This window comes from Protomyctophum bolini (genome assembly GCF_963924005.1).
Source record: "Protomyctophum bolini genome assembly, chromosome: 18".
Lineage (NCBI taxonomy): Eukaryota > Metazoa > Chordata > Actinopteri > Myctophiformes > Myctophidae > Protomyctophum > Protomyctophum bolini.
This window is the reverse complement of record NC_137879.1, coordinates 24767435-24784036: the sequence shown is the minus strand read 5'-3', so window position 1 is coordinate 24784036 and position 16602 is coordinate 24767435. Positions and strand designations below refer to the sequence as shown.

General features: G+C 42.9%; 2 protein-coding genes across 5 annotated transcripts in view; both read left to right on the top strand.

Annotated features, from left to right (window-relative positions):
- Positions 1-3563, top strand: part of myo15b (myosin XVB) — a gene marked incomplete at its 5' end in the record, with an annotated part of 35273 nt that extends 31710 nt beyond the window's left edge. The window contains 12 exons of the mRNA XM_080790055.1: positions 72-148; positions 248-324; positions 439-569; positions 998-1092; positions 1197-1274; positions 1376-1472; positions 1586-1731; positions 1901-2025; positions 2146-2279; positions 2409-2542; positions 2772-2912; positions 3446-3563. Of these exons, the coding sequence (XP_080646181.1) occupies positions 72-148; positions 248-324; positions 439-569; positions 998-1092; positions 1197-1274; positions 1376-1472; positions 1586-1731; positions 1901-2025; positions 2146-2279; positions 2409-2542; positions 2772-2912; positions 3446-3532 (1322 nt within the window). The 3' untranslated portion in view covers positions 3533-3563. The remainder of the gene's footprint in view (positions 1-71; positions 149-247; positions 325-438; positions 570-997; positions 1093-1196; positions 1275-1375; positions 1473-1585; positions 1732-1900; positions 2026-2145; positions 2280-2408; positions 2543-2771; positions 2913-3445) is intronic.
- A 1536-nt stretch (positions 3564-5099) lies between these two features.
- tmem94 (transmembrane protein 94) overlaps positions 5100-16602 on the top strand; it is a 28843-nt gene continuing 17340 nt past the window's right edge. For 2 of the 4 annotated variants that reach the window (XR_013965742.1, XM_080788849.1), the window contains exons 1-11: positions 5100-5207; positions 6345-6748; positions 10529-10648; positions 11689-11816; positions 12117-12253; positions 12697-12905; positions 13064-13215; positions 14428-14530; positions 14624-14710; positions 14864-14980; positions 15516-15572. Coding sequence is in view for 3 of the 4 variants with exons in the window: in XM_080788849.1 (XP_080644975.1) it covers positions 6725-6748; positions 10529-10648; positions 11689-11816; positions 12117-12253; positions 12697-12905; positions 13064-13215; positions 14428-14530; positions 14624-14710; positions 14864-14980; positions 15516-15572 (1134 nt within the window). In the remaining variant the exon portion in view is untranslated. The remainder of the gene's footprint in view (positions 5208-6344; positions 6749-10528; positions 10649-11688; positions 11817-12116; positions 12254-12696; positions 12906-13063; positions 13216-14427; positions 14531-14623; positions 14711-14863; positions 14981-15515; positions 15573-16602) is intronic. The other 2 variants (XM_080788851.1, XM_080788850.1) reach the window with 1 other exon arrangement.

Here is a 16602-nt window from a genome sequence, read left to right as displayed (position 1 = left end):
GCTCTACCAGTTGGCTCATGTATTGCCTAATCGTACCCCCTGCCCCCCTCTCCTTCCCCTACTCTCTCCAGGGTTGATGCAATTCATGGGTGACATGCCAATGCAGGAAGACCTCACCCAGATAGACTGTTTGTTCTTCATCTTACAGGTCTGTGTTTCAAGAATGTCACTGAGCTGAATTAGAATTGAAAGACAATTCAATTGGTATTTTTAATCTATTGATGTGTTTCTGTTTTTCCTCTATTAGCTAGGGAAGGAGAAAGAGGCACTGAGAGATGAAATCTACTGCCAGATTATCAAGCAGACAACGACAAACTGTGTCAAGTGAGCACGTTTCATGTATTTTGTGGAATACTATACATGTGTGTGTGATCATAGCAAATGAGTAATGGCTAAAAGAGTTACTACAATTTAACCCTCTGGTTGCCGTGTCCACAGGGAGCGTTGCACTCTGGGTTGGCGTCTGTTGAACCTGGCGACAGGCTTCTTCCCCTGCTCCAACATCCTGCTTCCGTATGTCAAACGTCATCTGCGAGACATCGCCCATGAGACCACACACTCGTACCAAGGTACACACACAGAGACATCGCCCATGAGACCACACACTCGTACCAAGGTACACACACAGAGACATCGCTCATGAGACCACACACTCGTACCAAGGTACACACACACACACACACACACACACACACACACACACACACACACACACACACACACACACACTCGTACCACGGATACTGTACAACCATCTCTTTTTGATCTACCAGGTGATTAGATTGGGCTATTGAATTGATCAAGTTAAATTGATCAAAAACAACCATTATTCACCATTATTGTTTGATGTGCATCGATAGAATCTATCTTACCTTTATCACACACACACACACACACACACAGTCACACACACACACACACACACACACACACACACACACACACACACACACACACACACACACACACACACTAATTTATATTCATATGCCTTCAGAATTAGCCAATACGTGTCAAGACAACCTGCAGCGCACTCTCAATTATGGAGGTCGTCGTACCGTCCCCTCTCAAGCAGAGTTGGAAGCTCTCCTGGTAAAGTGAAATGCAAATCCATGCACGTCTGTTACAACCCCATTTACCTTCAGTATGTTGCATGGCTGTCAGAACGGTCCTTGAGTCTGTCTGTCCACTCACAGGTGGGGAAACGTTCTCGTCACATCGCCATTCAGCTACCAGGTGGTGTGGATTTCCCCATCAAGATAGAGAGTTTCAGTGTAAGATTGATTCATCTGTTGCGTTATTCTGCTTGTCACCCACTCCTCTATGAAAACAATTTAATGGTCTCACATTAACACGAATAACCGTTTCTGCACAGGTGGCAGGGGAAGTGGTGGCACAGTTCTGCATGGAGATGGGGGTCTCACAGGCTACAGAAGTCAGAGAGTTCTCCATCCATGTTAACTGGCCCCATGGTAAACATCTCTGACGAATGATGTACCTTATACATACTCTCCACTTAATCCTGCTTTTTATTCTGAATGAAATATGAATCCACTGCTCTCTTTCCCTCCTGTCCTCTCATCAGATGGAACGGTGCGCCCTCTCCACCCAGAGGAGTATCTGTTTGACTTCCTGGATGACACCTCTGTCATCTTGTCGTTAAGCCGAGTCATATGGAAGCAGCCTCTCTCCTTCTGCAGTGAACTCTATGTAGAGTTTCACTACCAACAGGTACACGCACGCATGCATGCGAGTAGGTGCTAGGTGACTACCTGGTTGGGAATTTGCCGTTAGCTGGGACTGTCTAACCAGCTATCATTGTAAGTAAATCACACACATTTGTGTGTGTGTGCGTGTGCCTGTGCCGTGTGCTTGTGCGTGTGTGCGTGCGTGCACGTAGGTGCTAGGTGACTACCTGGATGGGAATTTGCTGTTGCCTGGCAGTGGCTCCCCCTTAGTCCAGCAGATGGCAGAGCTGTCAGCCCTGCAGCACCTGGCTCTGGGACTGTCTAACCAGATATCATTGTAAGTAAATCACATGCATTTGGAATTCACAGACTTCAAAGAAAATGACCGTATACATACTCTCTGAGGCATGGGAATTCCCCCGTTATCTTTTCTCTCCTCTCCTTAACTCCCACTAAGGCCTGAGTTAAAGCAGTACCTCCCGCAACACGATGGCATCAAAAGCAACCTTGAGGAAATTCACTCCTTCTTTTTGGGCCAGCTGGCTGCCATGGAATCCCTCACCCCTCAAGATGCCAAAATACGATTTGTTGGTGCGTTTGATTTCCTTTCCTTTTCTGCTCTGCTAGATACTGTTCTGTTCTAATTTTTATTACATTCTAAATCAGACAATTAGAGTTACTAATCCGGTGTGAGATGTGTCTCTGTTCACTGTCCTGCAGAGTTTCTCAGCTCCATGCCCTTGTTTGGCTCCAGTACCTTCCTGGCTCAGAAGGTCAGCCAGCGTGGCTGTCCCTCACCCTGTTTAGTGGCCATCAACCAGGAGGGGGTGCTATTCTGCCACCCCAAATCACAGGTAATTGACTACTGGTAGTTACTGTAAAATCAGTCTCTGCATAGTTCTATGCACAATAGCTTAGAAAAACAACGGCTTAAAACTAATGGGACAGTTGAAGTATCGACTGAAAAAACCTTAACCACAAACTTCTACAGTTTCTGAACATATTTAATTGTTGGGACTGCACATATTTTTTACTGTATGCCACAGACACACTGTGATATGTTGTTATTTCCTTTGATTGCAGGAGAGGACATTTGTGATTCCACTGGTGGAAGTGCAGTCCATGCGTACAATTCGCCCTAAGAAACTAAGCAAAGTGCCAGCAGTGGAGATCAGTTATGGCATTCAAGGTCGTCCTAGAAAAGTCACCATTCAAGTCAAACAGGTAATGACTCCATCAACAATGGCAATGACTGTTATGTGGACCTGTCAGTTAGTCATAAAAATGACACAATTTGTGTCATTGTCAAGTATGCCAAACAAACAAATAAACCCCAAGGCCCAGCAGAAAATAGACACAATAAGCAATTGCAAGTTGAGACAATAATCAATTGTGTGAAATTAAATCATGAAAGTGATAGGAGCACAGGTTGTACTGTCTCAATACTCTTCCTGACCTCATACGTACCTTGTAAGCAGTGAGCAGTGCACAGTAGTCATATTGACCTTAGCCTGGGAGGCAGACCATTTGGGGTCATTTATGATCCGGTCAGGAGCGAATGATATCTTACGTTATGTTGTAGTCTGGTATGTGAGGCCGGAACCCCCAAACGTTCTTCAAATACTTCTTGGAATAGTTTGTTTGTATATCCCTATTTTCTTTCAACTCGTAGCGACTGGCAAAACTAAAAACAAACAGGGGGGAACTTTACTGTCTGTCTGTCTGTCTGACTGTCTATCTGTCTGTCTCTCCCTAAGGCCAAGGCACTGTGCCACATCCTTGCTGTAATTATGGAAGAGCTGGTACGGCCATCTATCAACAGCTCCATCTCAAGTCGACAATAGACACGTCTATGCAGTGCACGCGCGCACACACACACACACACACACACACACACACACACACACACACACAGTGTATGACTGGAGTTAATTCACCTGTTAATCATTGACTTGTGTAACAAGAAAGAAATGTTACTTTCTACCTGTTTATTTGTTTTTCTTTGATAGCCTATAGTTTAATGAAACTAGATCAAATGTATATTTACTGAATACTTTAGCTGATTGTGGAAATCAATTCACATATTTACATGCAGTGCATACGTATACTGTACATATTCACATGTATAAACACTATATGCAAAAAAGTATGAATACACGCTCACCACAATAAATGTCCTTTATTTTAATGTAAATAGATGCTGATAATCATAACTACACCAGGAAAGCATGAGGAATGCAAGTCAATTCATTATTGATTATTAGTTTGTTTTTAATATATTTGAATACTTAATATTTTTGTTACATTTTAATAAAACATTCCTTATGTGTTAAATTAGTTTGTCAGTTGAAATGGAAAATAGCTTGTGATTATGTCTATTTATATTATGATTTTATGTATATTATGGAAAGGTATGTTTGTCTAAAAAGGGTAATTGATTGATTGATTGAAATATTTATTAACAGTTTGTAGAATTACAGTACATTTCAAGCACAAACTCAATACAAAGACTGTGAGTGTTGTTTACAACAGGCTCCACATTGTAATACAGGAGGACTTATGATAAATGTATTAAATATAAAGATATAAAATAAATATTTTAAAATAAATATGTAAACAGATGCTCAAATAAATCTGGGAAAAAAACGAGAGAGATGACCCAGTTGTTTGTCTCCTGGGACCCCAAGGCTCCGGGGAAGACTATATCGAAGCGGTACAGCTCTCCCAATGGATAGTGGAGCCCATACAGCGGTCACATTCCAGTACTGCCTCCCTAGAGTTATGTCAGCATCCTGGGCCCTCTGCAGGGGGCCTCTCGATCCAGGATGTCTGCTCCGCATCCAGCTGGTAACGGTTGGTCAACTTTTGACAGCTTTTACAGACTGGATGTGAGTGACTGACTCACGTACAGGTGTCTACAGCTGTCAGCCTTTTTTTATTGGGCATATAAGGCAGACTCTTGTCTGTCAGCCTCTTTGATACTTGTGGGGGGAAGTTTGCTTCACTATCAGAATTTACTGACAGTCTGATCGACACACCCACACGCACACACACACACACACACACACACACACACACACACACACCCCATTTGGGGAGAGAGCCTTTAAACTATTAATTTCATACTAATAGGCTCAACTTGTACAGTCAAATTTGAAAATCAAAGCAAGCTTAACAACACCAAAGACAAACAAGAGAGGAACTCACGAAGCAAGGTAAAGGTTTCCAATTTCAAAATAGAGCTGTAGAATTTACTAGGGTGGGGAATACAATCTCGCTCCTCTCTTATCCACCAATCAAAACAGAGTAAACTTCCGATCTGTCCAATGAGAGCACCGGAACACGTCTTTGCGTCAGTAAAACGCCCCGCCCCCGCCCTGTAGAGGGCTAGGTTGCTTGGGGGTTGCTCATGCTCAACTTAACATGGCTGTTCCATGGGGACGCTTCAGGCTGAGTGGATGTCCGACACACAAGTGAATATTTAAAGGACATTTCCCCCAAAGCAATACTAATCTGCTGGTGAGTGCGAAACTATATTATTATATACAACTCCAGTTATTTATGATTAAAACTAGTGTCGTGACGGTGTAATATTGCAATGCAGCCCAGTACGCAGCAGCAGCTACTTTGACATCGAGTCGCCTGGCTAGCTTGTGCAAATAAAAAAAGGCTACTACTAGCAAATACTGAGTGAGAGACACACGTTACAATAATTATTGAAGTTGCTTCGACTGTCTGGTTTGAAGTGACTGACTGACAGTTGCTGTGTTGTGTCAATGTGTCAGCCTTTCAATGTTGGATCAAATCACTCAAAACGGGGGAAATCATTCGGTTTCCTCTTCTAGACTAGACAAACTCGCTAGCTAAAGCTGACAGGACAGCTAAGTAAAGCTAGTGGTAGTTGTAATGTAAACTATGCACGTTGATCCAAGAGGGAAAGTGACACCTGGCCTCAGACAGCCACAATAATATCACTGTCAGTCAGCAAAGCAGAAGATTAAAGCATGTCAGTGCGACGGGCACTGGAGACCAGGATTGGCAGCAGTTTCCTGCAGAATATGAGAACTTGCTTTTAACTATTTTAATGCATTTTCAAGTGTGCACTACTGGGCAAGTCCGTCATCTAAACGATGCGTCGCCGCGTGTCTTTTTCATTGCACAGTTTTACTATTTAATATTACTAGCAACACCATACAATATTTACTCATTTGTTTTAATTGGTTAATATTTATTTATTTGGCAGAATCTCCTTTGTTCTCATGTTTCTGTCTGGTGGCATTTTTTTTCTCTTCTCTGTTTGGCTGAGCACTGTCATCCCTGAGCCAATGGAGACTGCTGACTATGGGGTTCAGTGAGGTTCTTTTTGTCAGAGGAAGCTGCTTATGTGGTCAGTAGTACCATCAGTAGTCTGGGCCCCTTGATACCCTTTCAATGAAACTATTATGTTGCCACCTGGGTTCACCTCAATCGCTTGGAGTCTCTTGTTATGTCAAGACAGGCTGAATGCGCTATAGAAGTAGATCAGACTGGTTTGACAAAGGTGTGGAACCTTTGTTCCACACCTTTGCCGCTTTTTTCCATCTGGCCCACATTTCAAGGTTGCTTACTGAATTATGTAATAATGTGCACTCTCTTTTTTTCCCCTTTCATCCACAGATCCATAAATGCATGTAATGAAGAGGACACCCACACTTTGGCCAGACCTGAACTACAGTTAAATCTCCCAAGAAAATCTCATCTCCCAGAGTTCCACTGTTCCTGCAGGTCAGGGTGTTCCTCCCATCAGACTGGCAGAGCTGGCTGGGAGAGAGGTGGTGCTGCCAGCCAGGACCGAGGCTGCTCTGTCTTCCTCTGTCCTCGGCTGGGGGACTCGTGCAGTGGCTGTCTGTCAGAGACGGACGTTCGAGGACCACCCGGGAAGATTCTGTGTGCAGTGTCCAGCTCAGAGGGTGAAGACTGGCATTGAGACTCGGGCTCTGCCTGGTGTCATTGCAGGCTGATAGCGGAGCAGAGTATGTGGAGTGCTTCTGGTCGCCATGGAGCTGCAGGATAAGAAGCAGGTGCGTGCACTCTGTGTTTGAGTCGACATCTGCTAATGATAACTACCTGTCCCTGGGGTGGCCGAGTGTTTATGAAACAGGTCTTGGCCCTTGGGGTTTACTAACTAACCTGAGGAGTACACTCTGCTAATCAGCACATAGCACAGGGAACAGTAATGGCAATATATCTAGCCACAGAGATTTAAAAAATATATATAATTAATTATGTATTTATGGACATCCTACACAGAGTACATCTGTCGTTTTTATACAAGACACAAGCAAAAGGAAAAACAATTTAGGCAGTTGGTAGTTAGTATTAAGGGAGCATAATGCACAAAACCCACAGGAGCATAAGCACACAGACGCATGCTGCTTTTCTTCATCTCCATGTTAATGAATGTACCCGCACACGGATGCTCGCACCTAAACATTTTTTCCCCACTCTGGGCAAATAAAAAGGTGTCTGTGCGTATTCTCATAGACATTATACATTGTATATACGGTAATAGGATGACCAGATGTCATCAATAATTGCAGACAAACCTTTGGGTGCTATAAAGCGTGTCAGACCACATGTCCAACCTACAGTAGACACAGGATCTAAATATCTCAATTGAACAGCAGTGAGACCAAATGCAACCACCCCAATTGTATAAGTTATATTTTTGGTGCGTAAGGCCGTAGGGAGACGGTAATAAGGTAATAGACTGTAATACTGTAAGGCAACATAATCCTATTTGTGATTGGTTGGATATTGGAATTATTTGCACATATCCACAGGGCTTTGCTTTGATGTAGTAGTCTCATCATCACCGTTCAACATTAATAATTACATAATAATCAAATTATATTACAGTAATTTAAAGCTGCACTATGTACCTTTCCTGTTGTAACCTGGATTTGAACCCAGGTCCCCTGCTCAAGTGATGCATTGCTAATAAAGCCAAGCCAACACAAATTCTACAGTAAATGCAAGTTATATTTGTGCAAGACTGCAAGTGGTCATGGTTTAAAGTAAACAAGATAACCCAAGGGGTTATTGAAAAATACTGCAAGGTATATAGAGTCCCCCATTCCACAAAGACGATTAACGTTTTGAGAAAATGTGACAATATTGAGAAATATCTTCCTGTGGTCCGTAAATGATTGTGATATCACTATAGTCTAATCAGCTAGCACTATATCGCTATATCCCACTCCTCCTACTGTACACACACATGGATACAATGACATAATGAGTGTACTGGGGTGATGAAGAATATATCTATTAATGTATAAGTGGAGCTCTTGTTTAAAGAGTAACGACTTATCACTGCGTCTCTCACCCTCCCTCCTCCGTTTCTGGCAGTTGATCAAACCATTCTATAGTTAAACACAGATATTATGTAGGAGAACCTCACTGAGTCAGCACTCCATGCACATTGCACAGGAATGGAAAATGGCCATTTATTGATAAGTTCAACAATGAGGCCATCTCTTTTTCCTCTCTGTGTTCAACACCTGTATGTAGCTTTCCATTTATGTAATCATTAACTCTTAGCAGTACAAGCTAAAACATGTTGCCAGTTGCCACTAGCTCTCTTCCTCAGGGGAAACATGAGTATCCTAGAAGTCATTGAGGTAGAGTAGGAGCTCTGCTTTCACTTTCCATGTGTAAATGACTTTTTGTATGCGTTTGTATGTTTGCCAAATCATATATATATTTAGATTACTGGACGTGGACATGTGACCATCATATTGCATAATAATTTCATGTGTCAGAGAACAAGTGTGCAGAATGGTATTATTATCGTGGAGCGACCGAGCGAGTAACTTTAATGTCTTTCTTCAGCAGTAGAAGTCCATTGTGCATTATGGTTATGTGATCCTGGCAGAGAATCTGTACTTTTCTACTTTTCTGTCAAGATATGCGATGAGGGAGTTCAGTAAAGGACACTTGACTTGTGCTGCATTTCTTATCCTCTCTCTCTCTCTTGCCTGCAGCTTCTTATATTCATGCTTGTCTTGCTCTTTTCTTGTTTGCCATCGTTCTTTCTCTCTCTTAAATACAATTTCCTCCCCTCTTCGCTGGACCTTCGTTCTGCATCCTTAGTACCTCACTGCAGAATGCACTTTGCTGGCAAAAGTGGAACAAAGCCCTACAAGGGTAATACGGGCCAGGTTGGCAATGGTCCTCTTGTTTAAAGAGCCTCTTTCGCTTTCTCTCCCTCTGCTCTGTCCATCCTGCTTTTTCTATTTCTGCTCCTGTCCTGTCCTCTCCTCTCTCTGTCTCTGTCTCTCTCTCTCTCTCTGAGCCAGCTGCTGAGCTGAACTGAAATGAACCTGGGTTTGTTTGGCTGCTGGATTTGTCTACCTAGGCAGGCACCACTATATGGGGCCCAGAGAGGAGAGGGAATTGGGTGAGGTTTAAAGCATCATTGGCTGGTTCCCGTCTATAGAAATGAGTCAAATGATGAACAAGCAATTTCTCCTACATGGGCACTGTTTTTTAAATGTAGTTCCTAGAATATATAAATATTCTCCTCACACACCTTTTATTTTATTTTATTTTTTAGCTCTGACTGGTGGTAGTAATAGTTTTGAGTGAGAGAGGCAGAGAAAGACAGAAGTTTCTTTGTCAGGAGGAAGAGGACAGTATGTTGATTGTCTTATATGATGTTTCCTCGCTGCATCCGTCAGCCTATTGGTGATTTGTGTAGGCGAGTCTGCAAAATGAGGCTGAGGTAAGCCTCTAGGCACTAAGTGTGAGAGTATGTGCCTGTGTATAATCCGCACAAGGCACGTGTTTGTTTGTGACTTTGTGTTATTCTTGTGGGTATCTGAGGTCAGGTAGTGGGCGTGCCCTATTATACTAAGACAGCTTAGGTTGGCTGTGTGTGTGTGTCAGTATTTAAGTCGGTCTTGAGGATTTTGTTGATGCTTTGTTTCTCTAGAGGAAATGGGCAGTTATTTATAGTGTATCTGTGTGGGATGTGACGTTTGAAAGCTGAACCCTGAGAATGTGTGTACATCAATGCGTTTATATGTGTGTTGTTCATGTTTCTATGTGGATACACGTCGTAGACGGATGCATGAGTATGTGGGAAAGGACTGCATTCCTATTTATATTAGATAAGTATCCCCCCCCCCCCCAAATATCACTTAATTACAGGCTAAACATTTTTTCCAGCCGTATGGATAGATTATAGCCAGCCAGCCATAAACAGAATCAGTCAATCAGCCAGTATTACAGTATTTCATATTTATTTTCTAGTTTTTTAAACTCCTGGACTGTCTATGCCAGATGTCTTGTGCAGTGTGCACACTGCAATTAGGCCACAGAAGTATGTGTGTTTTATTAAATGTAGGTTTAATATTGCAAAAAGAATGAATGGAAGTCAATGGGGCCTGAAATGTTTGAGTCATACACATCATACATTCTGCTAATAATATTGGATTTGTGTTAAAGTGTATTTCTCTATTTCAGACAAATATTCAATGGAAGTTCATGATCACACAAAACAATTGTGCCCCCCCCCCCCCCCCCTCCTGTTTAGGCGACTCCCTAGGACCCCTGTTGAAGAATACCTTAAGACATTCCCACATTCAGTTAACTAGGAAAACAACACTACATTTCTGCATTTTCCGGTGACCCAAACTGCATCCTGGAAAATATGCAAATATAGCCAAGCCAGCACTATCTTTGAAACTTACATTTCCAATCATTCATATTTGGACTGTTTTCTAATAACACATTCTGTGGTGTGAGAATACAGAATACACATGTTACAGTGTTGACGACGCTACTGTATGTTGCAGGAGGAGGGGGCTGTGATCCGAGGCCTGTCTACAGGCCAGGCTCTGACCACGCTCAGGGATCAACTGACCAGTCTGCTGGAACAAGATCAGAAGACCACACGCAGACAAGTCTCTTTACAGGTAGGCAATTAGCAATTTAGGCATTTAGCATCTTAATCCAGGGCGAATTACAGTAAACACTAAGCATACACAAGGTAATATCAAATGCATAGAATTTGTAATCTGGGGTCATAGGTAAACCAAGAACCTATTATTAGTCTAAAGTAAACAGTATAATATAAAAAAATCAATAGTCTGTACATAGAACCTATACACACCACACTACAGATGCCAGGTTAATGTGTAGACCTGGCATCTGTCTATGTCTTAGCTGGCAAAACAAGAATATGATAGCCTTTGCATCTCTTTTTGGCTAGGCGACTAATACTATTGAAATGGAAGGGAAATTCCCCCACCAACCTTAAAATCATGGGTTAATGATGTTCTACGTCATTTGACATTGGAGAAGATTCGCTACTCCACAAGAGGGTACGCTGTACGCTGGTGCTTTAAAAATCTCCACCATTTGGCAACCTTTTTTAACTGTGCGGCTGACATCAACAATCCTTAATAACTCATAACACTGACCCCACTGTAATGGTTTTTATTTTATTTTAATTGCATTAATATTATTATTTACTTTTTTATTTATAAATATATATATTTATATTATACATTTTTATTCATTCCTTCTATATTTGAATATGTATGTATGCCTTTTATTTAAATGTATCTTTGTTAATGGTACGAGATAACGGGGTTGTGGCTCTTTCGGAGCGGGAACTCTGGGGGGAGGGGGGGGGGGGGTAAACCGATAAAATACTGTTTCTTTATGTTATTTTTTACTCTTATTCGACTTGAAAATATGAATAAAGAAACTTTGATAAAAAAAAAAGACCTGGTATCTGTCTACTTAACATGCTATCTATCTAAATTACATTTGAGCATTTGCATAAGGGGCAGGTGCTATGCCAAGAGCACACACCCTTACTGTATCTCCCCTCTACCAATAGCTGCAGAGCTCTTCATCCAAAGTCTTAAAACAAAGGTCCATGTGTTATGTCAGATGTATTACATAAGTTGATGCAAATCATAGTTTTCTGTTGTTTGTGTAACCATAGGAACGCTGGCTGAAGAGCTTCCTTTACCATCGCAACCGTCCCTCCTGTCTCCATTGGCCAGGCGCTGCCCTCACTCTATTGGTGGTACTGGGACTGGTCTGTTGTCCTGGCAGCCAGCCGCAGGGCAGGTGGGTCACCTGAAATGGTTTTAGCGTTGAATATCTATGAAAGACTTGTCCCAGCTAATAAATTGTTAAAAGACTCATCCGTGTGACTAAATGGGGTAGTAGGTTGGCCTTGACCAGTAACTCAGAGGTCACTGGTTAGAACACAGGAGGGTGTAATACTATCTGTATACTGGTTGACTTTTGAATGGTTTTGCGTTATTGCATGCATACGCAAAAAAAAACACAGACACTTAATTGCCTTGTGTGAACTGACAAATGGATTATTTAGAATTCACCTGCGGGTGGCTCTTCTGTTCTCAGTACTGGCATGGAGCTGATGAATGCTGCTGCTCTTTTCCTGCTTCTCATCCTCAACCTGCTGCTGGTTGGCCGACAGGAGGAGCTCAAGAGTACCGAGATGGTCAGACGCCTCAAGTTCATCATTGCACAGCTCAACGGTGAGAACTCAACTCTAGTAGATTTTGATCCACAGTTTTTGGGGTTGTTGCCCCTACTATAGTGCCTGTTTGGTCATGGCACTGAGGGGAGGGTGTAGACCAGGGGTTCTCAACGTTTTTGGCTGGGGACCCCCGGAAATGCTTTGTCCATGTATCGTGACCCACGCCCCGCCCGCCTCCCCACCCCAATACAAACTGCAAAAATAACCTTTTTTTTATCTATAATTTTCTGCCAACCTGGCAGAAAAGTACAGACACCAAATCGAAAGTATCCAAAACACAATTTAAAGTCTGAGATTTAACTCCCTCTTTTGATCTCACTTTTCTTTGAATTTCTCCATCTCCTCATTGAAACTCTTTAATGTCTTGTCTTATTGTCTTCTACACCCTCCCTCTCTTGTCTTCTTGCCCCCCCACCCCCCTTCCTCACTTCCCCACTAAAGACTATACTTCAGGGTGTGCAGTTGAGGCGATACGGTGGTCTCCGTCTCTCTACCCTGACCTGTACACTCCCTCGTCTCCGTCCTGGTCCCTCCACTGGACATACCGAGACTCCCAACTGGTCAACCTGCCCGTCAGTCTGCTTGTGGAAGGGGATGTTATAGCTTTAAGACCCGGACAAGAGGCGTTCGCTTCGCTCAGGGGGATCAAGGTTCGAACGTGTGTTGATACTGTACACACACACACACACACACACACACACACACACACACACACACACGTGTTGTGAGCTTGTAGATTAGCTATAGCTATTTTCATTGAATACCTCAGGCTTTATGTGTCTCCTCTGTGTCTACTACTCATTCCCAGGATGATGAGCACATCGTTTTGGAGCCAGGAGACGTGTTCCCCCCAATATCCCCTCCTCCTTCACCGCTGGCCAATGAAAAGAGAAGCCCTCAGAGCCCCCAGCAGCACCGGCTCTTCCGAGTTGTCCGCACACCAGTCCTGGACATTGTCAGGTTGGTGACTCGGCTATGTTGAGTTGTCCGCACACCAGTCCTGGACATTGTCAGGTTGGTGACTCGGCTATGTTGAGTTGTCCGCACACCAGTCCTAGACATTGTCAGGTTGGTGACTCGGCTATGTTGAGTTGTCCGCACACCAGTCCTAGACATTGTCAGGTTGGCGACTCGGCTATGTTGGGCTAGTGCACTGGTTCTCAATCCGTTTCATTTAATCGACCCCCATAACTGTTTGGCACATTTTAGTGGTGCAAATACCAACATTGCGCTCAATGCACTGGACATACCCCCATGATGCAGGTTAAGACCTAGTGGCAGGCATTAATTAGCCAACTTTAAGAACTACTGGGCTTAAAGTTTGTGTTTTGTTACTGTATTGCTGAGTATTATGATGTGGCAGTGTTCTTAACTGTTCTCTTCAGCGTATACATGGATAAACAAAGGTCGGACTGAGCCGACAGTGTGTTGCATACCTCAGGGGTAGAGAATGTAAATTATTTCTCAAAAGTAAAGCTTTTGGGTAAATATTTTGTACACATCATCCAAATGATTCTCCAGACTTTGTTTTTATTTTACCAAATCAATCAACGTGGTCAATGATTCCTTTTTCCCCCTTTTTGTAAATTGTCCATATACAGTGAGGCTATACAAGTCTATACTATTGTGCTCAAACCTCAGGACATTTTAATGCTTTCTGTCCCAAACACCCATGCAGACACTGAAAAGGTTTTTTTTTCTGGTAGTTTCTTTCACTCTGCATATTGCCAAAGCATAATATTGTGTTCAGGTCTTCAGACATAGCACTCACTGACACACACATGCCACTCAAACAGCATGTGATGTCACATGCCAAACGCCAACCTCACTCAATGAGGAAGAACTTTTTTATTTTTTTTATTACTTTATTGAGTTAATCACATGTACAATTTCCTTGTAGCAAATACATTTTCTTTTCACATTTGTTTCTACATGTTTCATGTCACTGTTGTTAGCTGACTTTGACTGACTTTAATAAAAGAAAAGAAAAAGAGAAAAAGGTAGGCTCATTTTTATCTGGAGACCTATAAGGGTAAGGTACATTTAATACAAAATATACAGAGAAAATATACAGGCATAGAGAAAAAAGAAAGAAAATAATAGAGATGAGGAATAACTTAAGGAATTGGTTTGAACAATCTTCTCCCCTTGCCATTTTTTGTCTTTCAACAGGAAAAGTTTGGAGATGGCCCTGTCTCGGCCCATCACGGCTCTGGATAATGAGAGGTTCACTGTGCAGTCAGTCATGACCAAGATAACCTGTCCTGTTGTGCTGGTGAGCACTTACCGTAGATGAGTTTGGAGAATGTTCCTTCTGTTAATTGGCATTGCGTGTTCTACCTGTTTTAAAACAATCATTTTGGTTTAGGTGGCGTTTTTGCTGGTGAATACTGTCCGCTACTTCTGTGATGCACCTAACCTCACCCCTGACTGCTTCAACTTTTTCCAGTTGCAGGTACAGACTATGTTTATATAGTCTTGATATCATTTATATCCCGTGTGTGTGTGGGTCAATAGGAGACTCGGTAGGACAGTCTTTGAGATTTGTTCGGCTGAACTACTCCTTTTTAAGATTAAAAAGTTGAATGAGCTGTAACTGTCTTTCCAGTTGATGGGTGTTTTGCCGATCCTGCCTCTGGTCTTCCCTTTCATGTGGGTGCTGGTCAATGCTTATGGAGAGGCCCGCGTTCTAGCCGAGTCCAGCCGCGCCGCACCCACAGGCCTGGTGAGACAAAAACGCACTTAAAACACACACACACACACACACACACACACACACACACACACACACACACACACACAACCCCTTATAACGTTGTGTGCATTAACAGGAAGAGTGACTTGCGGTATATCTCCTAACAGGGAGAGGACACATGCCCTTGTGTTGTATGTTGTAACGAACGTCTACACAAACACGACACGCACAGAGGAGACGCAGAGAAGGTCTCTCTCTGTGTTTTAACTAGACTCTTCTCTTGCCCCTGCTTGGAGGATACCCAGAGAAGGTCTCTCACTGTGTTTTAACTAGACTCTTCTCTTGCCCCAGAGAAGGTCTCTCTCTGTGTTTTAACTAGACTCTGTCACTCTTCTCTTGCCCCAGCTTGCCCCAGAGAAGGTCTCTCTCTGTGTTTTAACTAGACTCTTCTCTTGCCCCAGCCCCAGAGAAGGTCTCTCTCTGTGTTTTAACTAGACTCTTCTCTTGCCCCAGCCCCAGAGAAGGTCTCTCTCTGTGTTTTAACTAGACTCTTCTCTTGCCCCAGCTTGCTAAGTTCTCTGAGGATACCCTAAGCAGCTACACGGAAGTGGTGTCCTCCAAGGTATACCCTCTGACTGTTTCCCCTCCCTCTTCCTCCGCTCACTCGCTCCCCCGCTCGCTCGCTGCCCTCACCCCTGGCCTGCACCCCCCACGTCCTCTGTGGAACCCTGTACACAGCTCTCACTGTGTACCCTTTCCTCCATCCTACTGACTTATGGAAACCTTCATGGACATCTTTGATTATGACCACCTTCCATCTGTCTATCATCTCGTCTAGGTTTATTTTATTTTATATAACTTGTTTTTCTATAAGTTTTCTTCATCTTGCACGGCCAGTTATTTCCTTTCTCTTTGGTTGTTCTCATTCTTCATCTTATAATCAACACTCTTTGACCATGAACTTTTAGATGTGAGATTGCACAAACTGAAATGATTCCTGGCATTTTCTCAATGTTAAACTGCTAACCCAGTCTGTAATCCCTTTCCCCCTCGTCTGCTCATCTTTGGTAATCAGTGAAAAGATTAATCAATACAGTAAATCCCATTCTGTCTGTTGTTTTTGGTTATTGTATTGCTACAGATTCAGAACATTGAATGCAGAAGTGGCAGGCTAGGAGGATTGGACAGTGATTGTAGCCTGTAGTTACACAACCTTTCTTGTTTGATTTTTCAACTGAAAATGTCACGAAAGAGACAAATGCTATTTGTCACATGACAAAGTACATAGTAATAGTATAGGTAAATGGTAATCAGTGTTGAAGGGCTTTAGTGCGTAGTGCGTACCCTTCAGCTCTACAAACGTCTGCCTGCTCTGCATGACTGAAAATGACCCCCAATTAGACACACACACCATTAATACTGTGGGGTTTCCTTTCCTTGTGTCCTTTCCTCATCTCCCTCTTTGGGATAATGGAAATTAATTTGCCTTGTTTGTTAAAGAAAAGAGAGGTAACAAGGAAGGGAACCGTGGTTCTGAACTAATCGGGGTGCTGCCCTCGACTGTGTCAGGACTGAGCAGTGATGTCATTGTGATTGTTTTGTCCCCTGCTGTGCTGGGCTGGCCATCATGGACTCTCATCAAACGAAGCCAC